The sequence below is a fragment of the Sciurus carolinensis genome, chromosome 17 (assembly GCF_902686445.1).
Source record: "Sciurus carolinensis chromosome 17, mSciCar1.2, whole genome shotgun sequence".
Classification (NCBI taxonomy): Eukaryota; Metazoa; Chordata; class Mammalia; order Rodentia; family Sciuridae; genus Sciurus; species Sciurus carolinensis.
The window spans coordinates 3582350-3597506 of NC_062229.1; the positions used below are offsets into that span (position 1 = coordinate 3582350).

Genomic DNA, 15157 nt, shown 5'->3' on the forward strand with positions numbered 1-15157 from the left:
CTTGCCTAGGGGGTGTGGCAGAAGTCCTCTTGCAGTGGACCTCCCCTTGTCCCCGGAGACTGGTCTCTGTAAAGGGACAGTAATTCAGGTTGCCATCATGGCCCTGGGCCATGGAATCAAGTGATGTCACAAGGGTTGGCCATCGATAGCAATGTTCTGGACCTCCAGTCTGGACACTGCCTGTCCCCGGTGGCTAGAACAGGGAGGGTGACAAAGCTGACTAAAAGAAGCTGGATACAGGAGTAAGCACCACCCTGGCAATGGCAGAGAGGGGTGACAAAGTGCTGTGGGTGGGAAGCAGGGGTCGGGGGCGTGTGTATTCCGGCTGCTCCTGGATGGGCCAGCAGCCCCCGGTGGGGGAAGGGCACAGAACTAGAAAATGATGCACTTGCTTCGCTTTCTCTGTGCTCCCCCTCCTCCCCGTGCCGGTTCCAAGGCCTTCACCAGGCGCTCCCTCTTCCAAAGGCTCCTGCTGCAGCTTTCCCGGGCCAACTCCCACCCACTCGGGAGGGAGCCTCCCCTGGCCACCCGTGACCAGGTGAGAGGCGCACCTCCGGATGGGTGCCTGCGACTGATCGTGTGCACGTGGGTCTGCCCAGCCCCTGGGAAGGGAGGCAAAGGCGCTCTGCACACCATGTCCTCCGGCAAGAGTCACAGGGCAGCAAAGAAGCGCCCTCAACACCCAGAAAGTAAAACCAAAGGTTGGGGCTCCGGGGCCGGGGCAGGGGGAGGTCTGGGCTCCCGGGGGCACTCGGCCAGCGCTGCAGTCCGGGGGTGCGGCCTATCCCTCCATGCAGGCGACCCCGGAGGGGATGCTGGGCTGGGCACGGGAGCGGTGGTCAGCGCTTGCCAGGCTGCTGGCCCCTGCGGGAGCCCAGGGAAGGGCCTGCGGGCCTCAGGCGGCTTCCTCTGCCTCGGGCCAGTGCCGCCCGTCCTCTGCCCGCCCTTCTGTCCACCCGCTTTCTCCGCGGGCCTCCGCTCGCTGTGGGGCCCGCTGGACATGCCCTGCCCGCCCGCAGGCCAAAGCTACTGGACCTCGGACTGCGATGGCCAGGTGCAGCTGCGGCTGAGCAAGAACTCGCTGAACAATGAGGCGCCGCTCACCGTGCACGACATGGTCATGGACACGGCCATCAAGTACGCCAACTACATCGCGCTGGGCTCCAAGCACAGGAACGGCTGGCACACACTCACCTACATCGAGTACTACGAGCAGTGCCGGCGCGCCGCCAAGGCCTTCCTCAAGGTACCGCCCGCGCCGCTCCTGCGCCTGCGCGCCGCTCCTGCGCCTGCGCGGCGTCTGTCTCCACCGCGTGCGCCTGGGCTTTTCTCCGAGGCCCCCAGAGAGCTCGGGATTGACAGCCAGTCTTGGGTCTTGGGTTCGAGTCCTAGCTCCGCCCCGGTTAGCTTCTCTGTGCCTCGGTTTCCCCATGTGAAACCATGTGGAACATAGAGATTTTCTATTAAAAAAGAGGTAGAATGTATAAACAAATACGTGCAAAATGTATTTACATATAAAATGGTTTATGTTATACATACATGAAATGCATTTTATATCTTATGCAAAAATTAAATTCCATAACTAGAAGAGTGAGGAGTTGTACTCCATTTATGTATGATGTGTCAAAATGCATTCTACTGTCATGTATAACTAATTAGAACAAATCAAAAAAAATTCCATGTTTTATGTTTTATATGTATAATATGCACGTGTGTTGTATATGTAGATATATAATAGGAATATTTTATATTCTATATACTTATGCGTATTCATGTATTTCTATATTATACACTTACATGAACATAATTTTATATTATACATGTATTTTATAGATTATATATGTATATTTGTTTTATATATTAGACATACATTTCTGTGTGTCTGTGTGTGTGTGTGTGTGTTTAACAGTACTGGGATGCAGATTACTCAAGCCCATGAGCATTCCACATTTTAAGACAGGGTCTTGGAGCTGGGGTTGTGGCTCAGTGACAGAGCGCTTGCCTAGTATGTGTGAGGCATTGGGTTTAATTCTCAGCACCACATGAAAATAAATAAATAAAATAAAGGTATTGTGTCCCTGTACAACTAAAAATATTTTAAAAATTTAAAAACAAGACAGGATTTCACCAAGTTGTCCAGGCTGACCTCAAACTTACGATCCTCTTGCCTCAGCCTCCCAAGTAGTTGGGATTATGGATGTGTACCATCAGGCCTAGCTAGATTAATATATATCATATGTAAATATATTATGCCTTATATATTATGCATATGTTTCTTTTATATATTATACATGAAAATGTTTCATATTTCTACTTATAAATATTTAAAATACATCTACTGTATACAGTATATCATATGTTTATGCATTAGCCTTTTACATTTGGAACTTGTGTATTAGACTTAGTAGATACCGTTGTTTACACATAAATATCTGAACACGGCAGCACCTAGCTCCCGGGTGTGCGGCTGCTGGCGTGCCTGGTGTAGCTCCCACACACGCCAGACTGGACATTGCCACCAGCTGCCATTCTGATGGTGGTTGCTCCTGGGTCTCTTCTCTGGGGGCATGTCCTTAGCCAGGTCTTTCCTGGCTGTCCTATCCCCCTCTGTCATGGCCCCTTTGTCACTGCCCAGCCCTGTGGCCACCTGATCCTGTGGTCATTTGTGTGTTTGGTTGGTCAGTCCCAGGAGGAGGAGAAGAGGGGACTGCCTGGTTCTAGCGTATCGCCACCTTCCGGTGTGTGTTGAACGCCTGTCTTTCAGGCTGGGAAAGGGACCCAAGTGAAGCCAGTCAACATAATGAGCGTCTGCCGTAGATGGACAGTGACCTGTGATCCAGGGGAAACTCAAGCAGAGAAGGGACTAGAAAGAGACAAGGATGGGATTGAAATTTTTAAATAGGGCCAAGGAGAGTCTCACTGACAGGAGGTGATGTTTCAACAAAGACCATAGGAAGCTGGCGAAAGAGCATGGGGAGATCTGGAGGAAGATGCAAAGGCCCTGAGGTAGGGTTGTCTGGCATGAAGGAGGGTCAGCAAGGAGCCCCTGTGACTGGAACAGAGGGAGCCGGAGGTAGGGAAGGAACAGGGCTGGTCCTGCAGGGCCTGTGGGCTGCAGAAAGGACTTGGACTTTGACGCCAAGGGAGGTGGAAGCTGTGGAAGGCTGTGGGACTGTGGGCAGAGGAGAGACAGGACTTGGCTTAGGTGCCCACAGGTGTCCACTCTGGCTGCTGTGGGAAGGAAAGCATGGTGGAAACCAGACAAAGTGGAGATGAAGATTGGCAGAGATGGAGGGGGCGGGAATGATCAGATTCTGAAGGTGGAACCAACCGAATGTTCCATGGGGTGAGCGTGTCAGACAACCGAGATTGACCAAGATTTCTGGTCTGTGCGCTGTGGAAGGTGGAGCTGACCATGACTGAGGTTGTGGAAGGTTGGAGGGGAGGGAGCCGGCTTGACAGGGGGAGGCATCAGCACTTCCTTTGTGCTGTGTGGGGTCTGGGCGAGGAAGCAAGAGGGCAAGAGTCTGGGATGGAAAGGAGAAGCCCTGCCTAGATCCCACGGGCCCGTTTGGTGCCCGGCGAGTGGAACCCCCGGTGCGCCATCTCGGAGTCTCAGTACGGCGCACAGGCAGAGCTTGAGCAACAGGGACGTCCACACCATTTTATCTGGTGAAAGTGAAAACAGTACAAACCTAACAACAGGAAGCCACCAAAACCTCGGCCGAGAGGGGGAGACTGAAATGACCATCTCTGTCTCCTGCACCATGTCCCTAAAGGCTTGGAAAACAGTCCAGGCGTGTGGCTTGTGACCAAAGGCAGGTCAGGATAACAGGCGCAGAATCGCCCGGCTCCCCAGCACTGTCCGCGTGAGAAGCCGGGGCGCTTCGCCCGAGTCTTCTTGAGCCCCTCAGTCTGTGCTGCTGGGCTTCGGGTCCAGAACTTGCTCTGTGGTGGACACTGACCTGGGCGGGTGGCATTCCCGCCCACAAGTTTTGACAGCAAAAAATGTTTCCAAGTGTCACCAAATGTCCCAGGGGGCAGAGTCACCCTGGCTGAGACACCCGAGGAGCATGTGGAAGCTTGTCTTTCAAGTGGGCGGCTCTCTCAGGGAAAAAGGATCAACGCTCCTCTGAGTGGCGGAGCCCCGGCTTCCCGACCCCAGGCTCGGGCAGGTTGGGGCTGGGGACAGCTGAGCCTGTCTGTGCCTCACAAGCTGTCCCTCCTCCAGCTGGGCCTGGAGCGCTTCCACGGCGTGGGGATCATGGGGTTCAACTCAGCGGAGTGGGTCATCGCCAGCATCGGAGCCATCTTGGCAGGGTAAGGGCACTGGTCTCTCCCCGAGCCGTTAAGGCAGGAGGTCTCACGGTAGAGTCCCCAGGACAAGGAGCTGACCCCCTCCAGTGTGGTCTTTGCTCAGTGGGATTTGTCTAAGTCCCAGTCCCAGGCATGCTCAACTCACCTTCCAGACATTCTGTCCCCAGCAAACTCATACACACCCAGCGAAGCCCAACCCTCGTGTTCCCTCCTCCAGGAAGCCTTCCCCACTCCCCAGTCCTTGGGATTCCCCCGCACCGAGCCCTCCTCCAGTAATCCAGAACGCTGGCAGAATCCCTTCAGGACAGGGCCCAGGCTGGGGCTGTCCCTGAGTCCCGCCTTCAGGGTACCTCATGGATGTTGGGGCATCGGTGACTCCCAAGACCCCTGCAGTTCCCCTAAGCCCTCACCCAGCAGGCCTTCAGCTCCTGGATTCTGCTTCCAGAGGTTTCTCTGTTGGCATCTTGTCCACCAACTCCCCAAAAGCCTGCCAGGTCATCGCTGAGAACGTGGAGATAGACATCTTTGTGGTGGACAGCGACAGGCAGCTGCAGAAAGTCATCCAGGTTAGTGACGCTCCGACCTGCAGGAACCCGGGGGCACCCACTGGGGCACAGGCCTTGCCTGGTGAGGAAGTGGAGTCCAACGTGTCCTCCAGCTATGCGAGAGGCTGTGGCAGAGGATCCTAAGTTCAAGGCCAGTCTCAGCAACTTAGTGATACCCTGTCCCAAAATTTTAAAAAGGACTGGGGGATGGCTTGCCCAGCATGGGTTCAACCCCAGATAAAGGAAAAGGAGAAGGGGAAGAGGAAGAGGAGTCAGAAGAGGGGGTAACAGGGAAGAGGAGGAGGATGGACCGGAGGGGGCTGATCCACTGCCACCAGCCTCGCTCTGTGGCCTGCCACCCTGGAGGCCCATCCTGAGGAGATCTGAGCCTGCCCAGCGTTGGCTCCGGGGCCTTCTCTGCAGCCCACCCCAGGGTGGGGGATGGGCCGCCACTGGGTAGATCAAGGTCAACTCTAACCCCACTAGGCGAGGGCAGCCCAGAGAGTTTAGGAACACCTGCCTATTAATACTGGTGGGGTGGTGACCTGCGTGGGGCACCTGCTGCTTACCAAGTGCCAGTGAGGGCTCTGTCTCCCGGGCACAGTCTCGTTCTGAGGCAAGCCTGCGCCGGAGCCCGCCTGACAGAGCTCAGGGACACTCTGATGCCTCCTGCTTGAGGCCGCGTGGCAAACAGAAGCCACCTGGCTTTCGACAAGCTAGGTGTGATGCGCCACTTACGATGGCACTGCGTAATCCGTATGGCTGGATCACTGCTTCGGGCTCCAGAGCATTGTCACTGCCCTGAGGGGACACCCCTGCCCACCAGCAGTCACTCCCCAGCCCCGGCAGCCAGGCTTCCGCCCTGGGACTTGCTTGTGCAGATTTGTCATCTAAATGAAGTCACGCAATCAGATCCGCCTCGGGCAGCTGACTGTCCATGGCCCCAGGCTGATCCGGTCCAGTCGCTCTACGCAGGGGCTCTGAGGCCTCCCGCCCACCTCTGGGTCTAAACCCAAGAGAACTGAAAATAGAATCTTGAAGAGATGTTCCTGCCTCACCCCGAGTCACGTCAGCCTGATTCATGGCATTCAGGAGCTGGAAGGAACCCAAGTGACCATCAGCGGATCAATGGACCAGTTCAGCGTGTCCACCCGCACACTGGAGGATTACTCAGCCATGAGAGAGGCCAGGCTGTGGCACGCTGCTGTGTGGGTGGACGTTGAGGACTTCGCCCTCAGTAAGGACCAGATAGACACAAAAGGACACACAGCGTGTGGTTCTACTTATGTGAAATATCTGAAATATATAAATCCATTTAAAAAGTGGACTTGTGTTTACCAGGGACTCAGGCAAGGGGAACAACTGCTAATAGGTATGGGGTTTCCTTTCTGGATGATAGAACGTTCTGGAATTAGGTGATGCACGCTACATTTTAAAGTGCTCCTGACTCATCTGCTTTAAAGTGGTCAAGTGTAGAACGATCACATGTTTTACCACATTAAGAACAAGGGGACCCCCTTGTCACCTGTGGAAGAAGCTCCGGGCAGCCGGAGCCTGCCGCGGTGCCCCGCTGAGCCCAGCCGTGTCTTCCAGATCCAGAGCTCCCTGAAGCACCTCAAGGGCATCGTGCAGTACACGGAGGAGATTCAGATGGTGCAGGAGAATCTATATTCGGTACAACCCAGCTGGGGAGGGCAGGGTAGGCAGCCACAGCTGGGCCGGGACCAAGAGCCCCCAGCCTCCGGCCTGGGGTGGAGGCTGCTGGGGTGTGCAGGGCACTGGGGGCCCTTCCAGGAGCCACTCCTGCCCCCAAGAGCCTAGCCACAGGTCTCTCTGCAGTGGAAGGAGTTCCTGAACCTGGCAGGTGACATCTCAGATGAGAAACTTGACCAGGTCATTGACTCCCAAAAACCCAACCAGTGTTGCACCTTGGTCTGCAGCGTGGGGTCTCTGAGCCCCTTGAAGGTCATGATGCTGAGCCATGACAACGTGAGTGTCCCGCCTGGGTGGGACTGGGACCCGGCTGTCCCCACTGGCCTGTGGCTGCTCCTGGGGTTGAGACTGAAAGGGCCTGCAGGTGATACTCAGTTGCCCTTCAGATTACCTGGACCACAGCAGCTGCCGTCCAGAGCCTCTGTTATAAGTGTCCCCCAGAAGGGCAGGAGGTCCTGGTGAGCTACTTGCCACTCAGCTACATCGGGGCCCAGATTTTCGACATGTGGGTGGCCATCTTGGTGGCTGGGACACTGTACTTCGCCCCACCAGAGGCTGGGAGAATGGGCATGATTCCACGTCCCCCTGGCACGGTGAGTCAGGCAAAGGCAAGCTCGGCGGTGGTGAGGGTGCTCGGGGCAGGGGGCTCGGGCCAGAACGGAAACCCTCACCCTGCACCCCACGCTACACGGCTCGGTCCGTCCCCTCTCTGGGCCTCAGTTTCCCCACGTGTGAGGCAGGGGGTGGAGCAGGCGGGAACCAGCCTCACAGGGCCTGGAGGCACGTGGGCCACAGAGGCAGCCAGAGCAGAGTGGACACAACCCTGGCAGGCCTTGGTGAAGAAGCCGATCACATCATGTGGTCCACCTGGGCGTGAAAATGTCAGCCTTAAAAAGGAAGGAAATTTCGAGGAGCTTGGTGGCCACGCCTGTAATCCAGTGGCGGCTCAGGAGGTTGAGGCAGGAGGATCGTGTGAGTTCAAAGCCAGCCTCAGCAATTTAGTGAGGCTCTGAGCAACTCAGTGAGACCCTGTCTCTAAATAAAATATAAAAGGGTTGGGGGTGTGGCTCAGTTGGTACAGTGCTTGCCTAGGATGCACGAGGCCTTGGGTTCAATCCCCATCACCACCAAAAAAAAAAAAAAAAAGAAAGAAATCTAAGTAAAATATAAAAGGCTGGGATGTGGCTCAGTGGTCGAGTGCCCCTGAGTTCAATCCCTGGTACCAAAAAAAAAAAAGGAAGGAAATTCTGACACTAGCTACATGTGCCGGACCTTGAGGACACATTGCTCAGTGGCAACCAGTCAGAGAAGGACACATGGCAGGACCCACCCTTGGGACGTCCCTGGAGGCTCTAGACCCACAGACGGGAAGCGGCATGGAGCAAGTCCATGTCGAGTGGGCACTCTGGGGAGGACGGTGGGGACGGCCGCATGGGCAGGCCACTGTGCTATTGCCACTGAACTCAGACACAGTAGATGAGGCTGGCACGGTGGCAAGTGCCTGTGATCCCTGCTGCTCGGGAGGCAGGACTGCTTGAGCCAGGAGTTCAAAGCCATCCTGGGCAACATGTTGACAACCTATTTCAAAAAAACTTAAGAAAAGAGGAAGTGGAAGGAGAGGAGACGGAGGAGAAGAAGCAAGCAGGTCAGCATGGTGAACTTTCTACACGACCATCAAAAAGAAAAGTAGCCTAGGGGTCCCCAGCACTCGCCCAACACCCCTCCCGGGTGCCCATGCTGAATACCCAGGTCGGTGCCCGTTACCGTCATGCGCCAGGCTGGCTGTCCTGGGGACCACGGGCCGCAGGCCTCCAGCGGAGGAGCAGGGAGTAGACGATTTCAGCTCTCTGGGCCAAGAGACCAACCAAAGGTGTTTTAGGGAAAGAGCAAATTTTCACACATTTCTCAAGGGGAGAAAGGCACATTTTTATGGACAAGAACACTGGAATTTCATATGGCTTTCACTGTCGTGGATGATATCCTTTTGCAGCATTGGGGGTGGAGCCCAAGACCTGGCGCACGCTAGGCAAGCGCTCTGCCCCGGGCCCCAGCCCCTCTATGGCAATATTCTTTTAAAATTTAAAAAGTGATTAATTGGGGGGATGGCTGGGGTTACAGCTCGGTGGGCAGAGCCCCTGCCTGACAAGCGCTGGCCCTGGTTCCCTCCCCAGCACCTCATGCACGTGCGCACACACACACACACAAGTTAGATTTAAAAAATTACTTTTAACAATTTTAAACAATACATCGCTGTCCGTGTTTACGAAGTACAGTGTGACAATTCAACACGTGAATCAGTGTGTGCAGGTCGAAGCGGGGCCATCAGCATTTCTACCTCCTTATGCGCTGGTTGTTTCTGGGTTGGGATCCTCAGGCAATTTTTTGTTTGTTTTTGTACCAGGGATTGAACCCACGGGCACTCAACCACTGAGGCACATCCCACACCTTTTTATTTTTTGAGACGGGGTCTCGCTAAGTTGCTTAGGACCTTACTAAGTTGCTGAGGCTGGCCTCGAACTTGTGATCCTCCTGCCTCGGCCTCAAGATTCACTGGGACTGCGGCCGTGCGCCACCATGCCCGGCTCTTCTGGCCATTTTTAGGAAGCACTTAGAAGTTCATAATGAAGCACTTAGAAGTTCATAATGGCAGAGCGCCACTGGGCCTGGCGCTGTGGGCTTGCGCCAGCCCGGGCGGGTCTGGGTCCAGCCTGGGTAACATCTTACTCTCCACCCTTCTGTGCTAACATTCTGACGAGGTCATGGCAGAATCTTTCCTCGTAAGAGAAGGCTTGAAAACGTGACAAAATCAGAGTTATCCCACCTCCGCTTCCCCGTCTCTCGCTGTGTCACTGTGCGTGTCTGTCCCCATCTTAGCCTGTGTCCCCTTCTTGGCGTGCTCTGTCTCTGCCTGTAACTCTGCCTCTCTCCCTCCCTCTCTTCTAGCTGCTCCTCTGTCTCCTAGCTCCTGTGTCTCTGTCCCTCCCTCCCTCTCTCCTCCTCTCCCCTTCCCTCCCGCTCCCTCCCTCCCCATTTCTGTCTTCCTCTTTCCCTCTCTCCTGCCCCTTCTTCCCTCCTCCGCTCTCTCCCCTCCTCCCTCCGACAGCCTTCACAGTTCTGTCTGGCTGCATCTCCTGCTCTGCCAGGGCAGATGCTCCTGGAGCCTGCTCCTGCGCTGGGGGTGGCCGCCACCCTGTCCCTGACTCCCTCCAGCCCCTACCCCAGCTCCTAGCCACCATCCTCAGGTTGAGGACTCCAGGCTGTGCTCCTGGGGGTGGGTGCTCAGCTGGGGACCGAGGCCGCCCCTCCACCCTGTCCCACGCAGGGCTTCCTGATGGACATGCTGCGGGAGGTGCAGCCCACCACGTTCTACGGCATCCCGTGGATCTGGGAAAGGATGCTGGACAACCTCAAGACCAGCCACCTGGACTCCTCTACCTTCCGCCGGAAGCTGGACCGGTGGGCCATGAGGCTGGGGCTCCACACCAACAAGCAGCGGATGTTGGAGTGAGGCTGGGCCCCCGTGGGGACACGGCGGGCAGGCGGGTGGGCGCGGCCACGCCGGGTCCTGTGGGTGTGCTTCTCCAGGCAGGTCCACCCCCCGCTGTGCTTCCGCCTGGCCAAGATGCTGACCTTCGACAGAGCCAGGAAGTTCTTGGGCCTGAGTCACTGCGAGCAGTTCTTCAACATGGGCATGGGGCTCCCCAGGGCCACACTGGACTTCTTCCTCAGCCTGAACATCCCCATCTTCGAGATGTACGGCCTGTCTGAGAGCACGGGCTTGCATGCCCTCTCCGGCCACCAGGCCTTCCGGCTGCTGAGGTGGGTTCTGGCAAGGACCTGGGTGCACTGGGGCGTGTGCAGGTCCCAAGTGCGGCTGTTACCCCAGTCAGGCCCCCGTCTAAGGAACTTGTGTCCCAAAGCACATGACCAGTACCCTTGCTAGGGAGGCCCAGAAGCCCCTTTGGGTTTGTGCTTTGATTTGAAAATCATTATGTGATTTTAGTTTTACTAAAGGCGCGTCATCTGGGACAACCTGGTATCTCTACGCGCTGCTGTGTACAAGTTACTCCCAGGCTCAGTAGCTCGGGACAGTGACCGTTTTTCATCTCATGGTTTCTGTGGATCAGGAATCTAGGAGCCACTTCCTAGTTCCTGAGGTTGGGGGCAGACTGCTGGCCAGGGCCATCTCACCTAAAGGCCACTGTGGCTGGAGGGGTCTCTGCTGAGAGGAGCCCTTGCATGGCTGGGGCTGAGGCCCAGCTTCTTGCTGGCTCCTAGCAGGAGGCCGTTCCTCTGCCTGTGGGCCTCACCACAGGGCTGCTCGAGGGTCCTCCTGGCACGGCAGCCAACTTGCCCCAGCAAGAGAGATGGAGGTGAAAGCCATAGTGCAAACCCACTCTGGTTGGGTGGCTGACCAGGGCGCTCCCAGCTGTGGGACACTGAAGGCGGCGGATCCTGACCGCAGTGGTTCATCCACCTGTAGGGGACATCCTGGGGCTGGGCCTGGAGCAGGTGTGGTCAGGCCGCTCGCTGTCCCCCTGCCCTGCAGCCTCAGCCTGATCCCTCCGCTTTCTTTCTCAGTGGCTTGCAGGTGGCAGGCCTCTCACTGCGTCCTCACGTGACAAAAAAGAGGTGGAGCGTCCCCTGAGGCCTCTTCCGTCTGGGCACATGTCCTACCTTGGGCCCCCACACAGCCTGATCTAACCCCGCCTCCTCCCGACCCTGTCGGCAGGGACCACCCCTCGGGGGCTCAGGGCTTCAGCACATGAGTTTTGCCAGAGAGGACACAGTTGGGGCCATAGCAATCTGGGGCGGGGGTGTCCACGTCTCCTGTAGGAACCTGGAGCGTGGTTTCCAAGGAGAGCAGCAGGCGGGCAGGCCCCTGTCCTGGCCTGAGTCCTATTTCCCGGGTATTCCAGAGTGGAAACCTGCAACAGCAGCTGGTTCACCCTTCAGGTGTCTCGCAGGGTCCCCTGGGCTGGGTGCCATGCGGGTGGCCCTGGCAGTCTCCCTTCTACCCTTGGCTCTGTGCCCTGTGGGACTCTAGGACCCAGAGGAGGCCAGGAACACTGTGCTGTGCACGGGGTGTGGGGAGCTCCTGGCCCTCCCTCTGGGGGAGGGGAGCCTCTGGCAGTGCCTGACACCCCCCTCCCCTCCAGCTGTGGGAAGGGGCTCCCCAACACCCACACCAAGATCAAGGAGGAGGATAAGGAGGGCGTTGGGCACATCTGCATCTGGGGCCGGAACATCTTCATGGGGTATCTCAACGACAAGGAGGGCACCCAGAAGATTATGGACTGCTACGGCTGGATGGACACGGGGGACCTGGGCTTCTTGGACGTTAACAGCTTCCTTTATGTCGTGGGCAGTATCAAGGGTGAGACAAGGTTGGGCCTGTAGAGCCGCCCTGGACAGTGGTACAGGAGGCAAACAGCACAAGGCCCCGTTAGGGCCAACACTCAGCGTGGGGGCAGGGGCACCCTGGCGTCCCCCGCCTGATGTGGATGTGACCCTCCTCCCTCCCACGTGCAGATACCATCACGCTGCGCTCGGGGGAGAGGATCAATCCCTACCCCATCGAGAAGCGGGTGAGGACGCACCTCCCCATCGTGCGCTACGTGGTGGTGGTGGGCCAGGACGCCCCGTACCTGTGCGCCCTCCTCACGCTGAAGGTGCCTCGGGACGCTGGGGTGGCGGCTGGCGGGCGGGAGCTGCTGTTGGCTCGGAGCTCAGGTGGCAGCTTGGCTCTGGGGGCAGCAGGGGGCTGGCATTTGTCCTACAGCCCTTCTTGGGGAGGGTGGCGGGCCACTGCTCTAGGGACACCAGGGCCAGGACCTCAGCCACACTGGTTGTCGGGGAGGCTGGGTTGGGGACCTGAGATGCTGGCCTCCAGGGACGGGAATTCCACCCATGCCAGGCGCGTGCCCTCTGCAGGTCTGTGCAGGGGGACGGTGCCCTCCCTCCCTCCTGGAGGCAGCGAGGGACTGGGTCTTGTGGCAGTCGGTGGGCCGGGCGGGGCAGCCCCTCCTGGGCAGGCCTCCCTTTGGTCACCTGTGCAGTGTGTGGTGGGGACTTGGCACCAGGACAGACGTGCCGTGACTGCTGATGGAGGATGTCGAGCCCCGGCGTGGCGCGGTGGGGGGGTGGCAGGTGGGTGCTGCCTGGGGAACGGCCTGACCCTGGCCCCTCCCGCAGTGCCAGATTAACTCAGAGACGGGAGAGCCCCGGACGACGCTGACCAGCGAGGCCATAGCTTTCTGTCGGAAGCTCAGGAGCCAGTCCACCAGGCTGACGGACATCCTCCACAGGCGCGACCCCTTGGTCATGGAGTTCATCAGCCAGGGCATCGAGGCTGCTAACGCGGAGGCGCCCTCCGAGAGCGCCAAGATCATCAAGTGGACCATACTGAACAACGACTTCTCTGTGGGCGGTGGGGAGCTTGGTGAGCAGCAGGTGGCAGGGGCTGGGCAGGCGTCCTGGCCAACACTCACCTCCTACCAGCTCCCGGGACACAGGCTATAGGACCTGGCCACCTGGCCTTGGCCAGCTAGTTCAGCAAAACACACCCCAACCCAGAGCATGTGTGGGGTGTGTTGCGGGGACCCCTGGGCCCGTTCCCGGGGCCTCCCCTGGAGTGGAAGAGGAGCTGCCCCCAGCGCTGCTGCCCACGGCGCGTCCGCCACGTCTGACCCCTGACTTTCACTGCTGTCTCCACCTAAGAGTGTCCAAGGAGTCTGCATTTTGTCCTTGAAGAGTGTCCCAAGGGCCATTTGCACCCTGGGCACTTGTCAGAATGCCCTAGACCTCAGATGGGGTCCCTGCATCTGCGATTTAAAGCCGCTGTGTCCCCCGGGCAGTGAGGGGTCCTGCCCCCTGCTGTGGTGGCTGTGGAAGGTGGGGTCCCCGGTGCTGTGAGGAGAACCCTCCCGCTGCCCCGGCACCTGCCCTCTGCACCCGTAACCCGGCTCGCCCTGCTGCGTGGGGACCTTCCAGGGGCAGGCCCACTCCAGACCTCTGCTCTGTCACAGGAATCACCACGAAACTGAAGAGGGCGGTTGTGGCCAAGATGTACCAGGCCGAAATCGATGGCTTCTACCAGGGATATGGTTAATGGCCAGGAGGCTCCGTGGCTGCCTTCTCCGCAGGTGGCCCAAGCCTCCTGCCTCTCTCCCTCCTGTTGACAGTCTGGCTGATTCCTGGAGGAGGGGAAGTCCTGCAGCGAGGGCCCTGGTTGGAGGGAACCTGGCTCTCTCCAGACACGTGCTCTACATTTTAAGAGAATAAACTTGATTCACAAAGCGGCTCTCGCCTGGGTTGATTCTGCCCCCAGGGGGTCTTGGGTAGTGTCTGGGGACCTGTGGCTCTCATGCCTGGACGCTGCTCAGTAGGAGGAATTGTCTGCCCAGCTCCAGAAGTCCCCGTGCCGAGGGGACCCCGAGCTAAATGGAGACCTCACCCTGGCTTTGAGTCCAGGTTCTGGGAGACCCAAGGACTGCCGAGATGGAGCCCACGGCTTCTTTTCTTACTCCTAAAATAACACATGTGAGAAGCTGCTGAGGGGCAACTGGAGGCTGGCTCTACAGACAGGAGCTGCTGCTGTGTGCTGTGTGCTGGTGCCTGAGGGTGGGCCCTGGGTGAGGGCAGAGGGCTCACCCAGGTTCACACACTGTACTCATGAGGAACGCTTGGGTACTCGTGGTTCAAATGGCGCACATTAAACCCCACCCAGCACCCAAGAAAACAGAAAAGATGTGGGAATGAGCTCAGAACCGGGCCTGGTGTTCATCCTTGTCATCCCAGTGACTTGGGAGGCTTAGGCAGGAGGATTGAAAGGTCGAGGCCAGCCTCAATAACTCAGTGAGACCAAAATGAAAAATAAAAAAGGTTGGGGATGTGGCTCAGTGGTAGAGTGCTCGTTGTACGTGCAAGAGGCCCTGGGTTCCATACCCAGTATTTCCAATGCCCCACTCCCAAAACAAGAAGACCTCAGTAGAGGCCTGTGGGGCTCAGCAGGGACCTAACTATAAGGCTGGCTCTGATGGGGCCGGGATGTGCCCACGATGCACCCAGGAAACCCTCGTGGGAGTGAGAAACACTGGGCTCCACCTAAGGTCCCACCACCTCCCAGCAGCACCACTGAGGACCCAGCCTGCAGCACAGAGCCCTGAGAGGCAGCCGCACCGAGTCAGCAGCAACGACGTGTGGAGGCCCACGTGGACCAGCTGGAGAGGCTGAGCTAGGCTGCAGGGCGGGGTGGGAGGCCCACTCTGAAGTACATCCACAGCCTCTGCTGTCCCTAGTGAAGGCCTGTCCTCGAGGGAAACTTTCACCAGCGCCTGCCCAGCCTGGGAGGAAGATGAGGAACACTTGTGAAGGCCACAGCCCTGGCACGCAGACTTAGCGCAACACTGTGCTGCGGTTTGCATGTGGTCTGTTCCCAAAGGTTCATGGACTGGAAGCTTGGTCCCCAGAGGGCAGTGTGAGGCCCATAAGAGGCGGGGCCTTGTGGGAGGGAGGTCTTGGGACCTGGGTTAGTGACTTGGAAGTGAATTGTAAAAAGAGCAAACCTGGCCCCCAGATCC

The 15157-nt window shown here is 57.8% G+C and overlaps 1 protein-coding gene and 1 non-coding gene across 2 annotated transcripts; both read left to right on the plus strand.

Annotated features, from left to right (window-relative positions):
• The first annotated feature begins 379 nt into the window (after window positions 1–379).
• Window positions 380–13686, plus strand: LOC124968970 (long-chain-fatty-acid--CoA ligase ACSBG2-like). Its single transcript, XM_047531802.1, has 12 exons — window positions 380–1246; window positions 4232–4320; window positions 4763–4883; window positions 6456–6536; window positions 6702–6851; window positions 6962–7168; window positions 9898–10079; window positions 10161–10394; window positions 11735–11952; window positions 12108–12247; window positions 12771–13017; window positions 13604–13686. The coding sequence occupies exons 1-12, from the start codon at window positions 380–382 to the stop codon at window positions 13684–13686; spliced, it is 2619 nt and encodes an 872-aa protein (XP_047387758.1).
• On the plus strand, window positions 7633–7705 carry Trnap-agg (transfer RNA proline (anticodon AGG)). The gene has a single exon. It is a non-coding gene; the product is annotated as a tRNA-Pro (tRNA).
• Window positions 13687–15157: the final 1471 nt, after the last annotated feature.

Excerpts from the sequence above, each read along its gene's own strand:
- LOC124968970 (XM_047531802.1), top strand. The coding sequence starts at position 380 with ATGATGCACTTGCTTCGCTTTCTCTGTGCTCCCCCTCCTCCCCGTGCC. Across the intron at positions 7,169-9,897 it reads TTCCACGTCCCCCTGGCACG|GGCTTCCTGATGGACATGCT; the intron begins GTGAGTCAGGCA and ends TGTCCCACGCAG. Across the intron at positions 12,248-12,770 it reads GCGCCCTCCTCACGCTGAAG|TGCCAGATTAACTCAGAGAC; the intron begins GTGCCTCGGGAC and ends CCCCTCCCGCAG.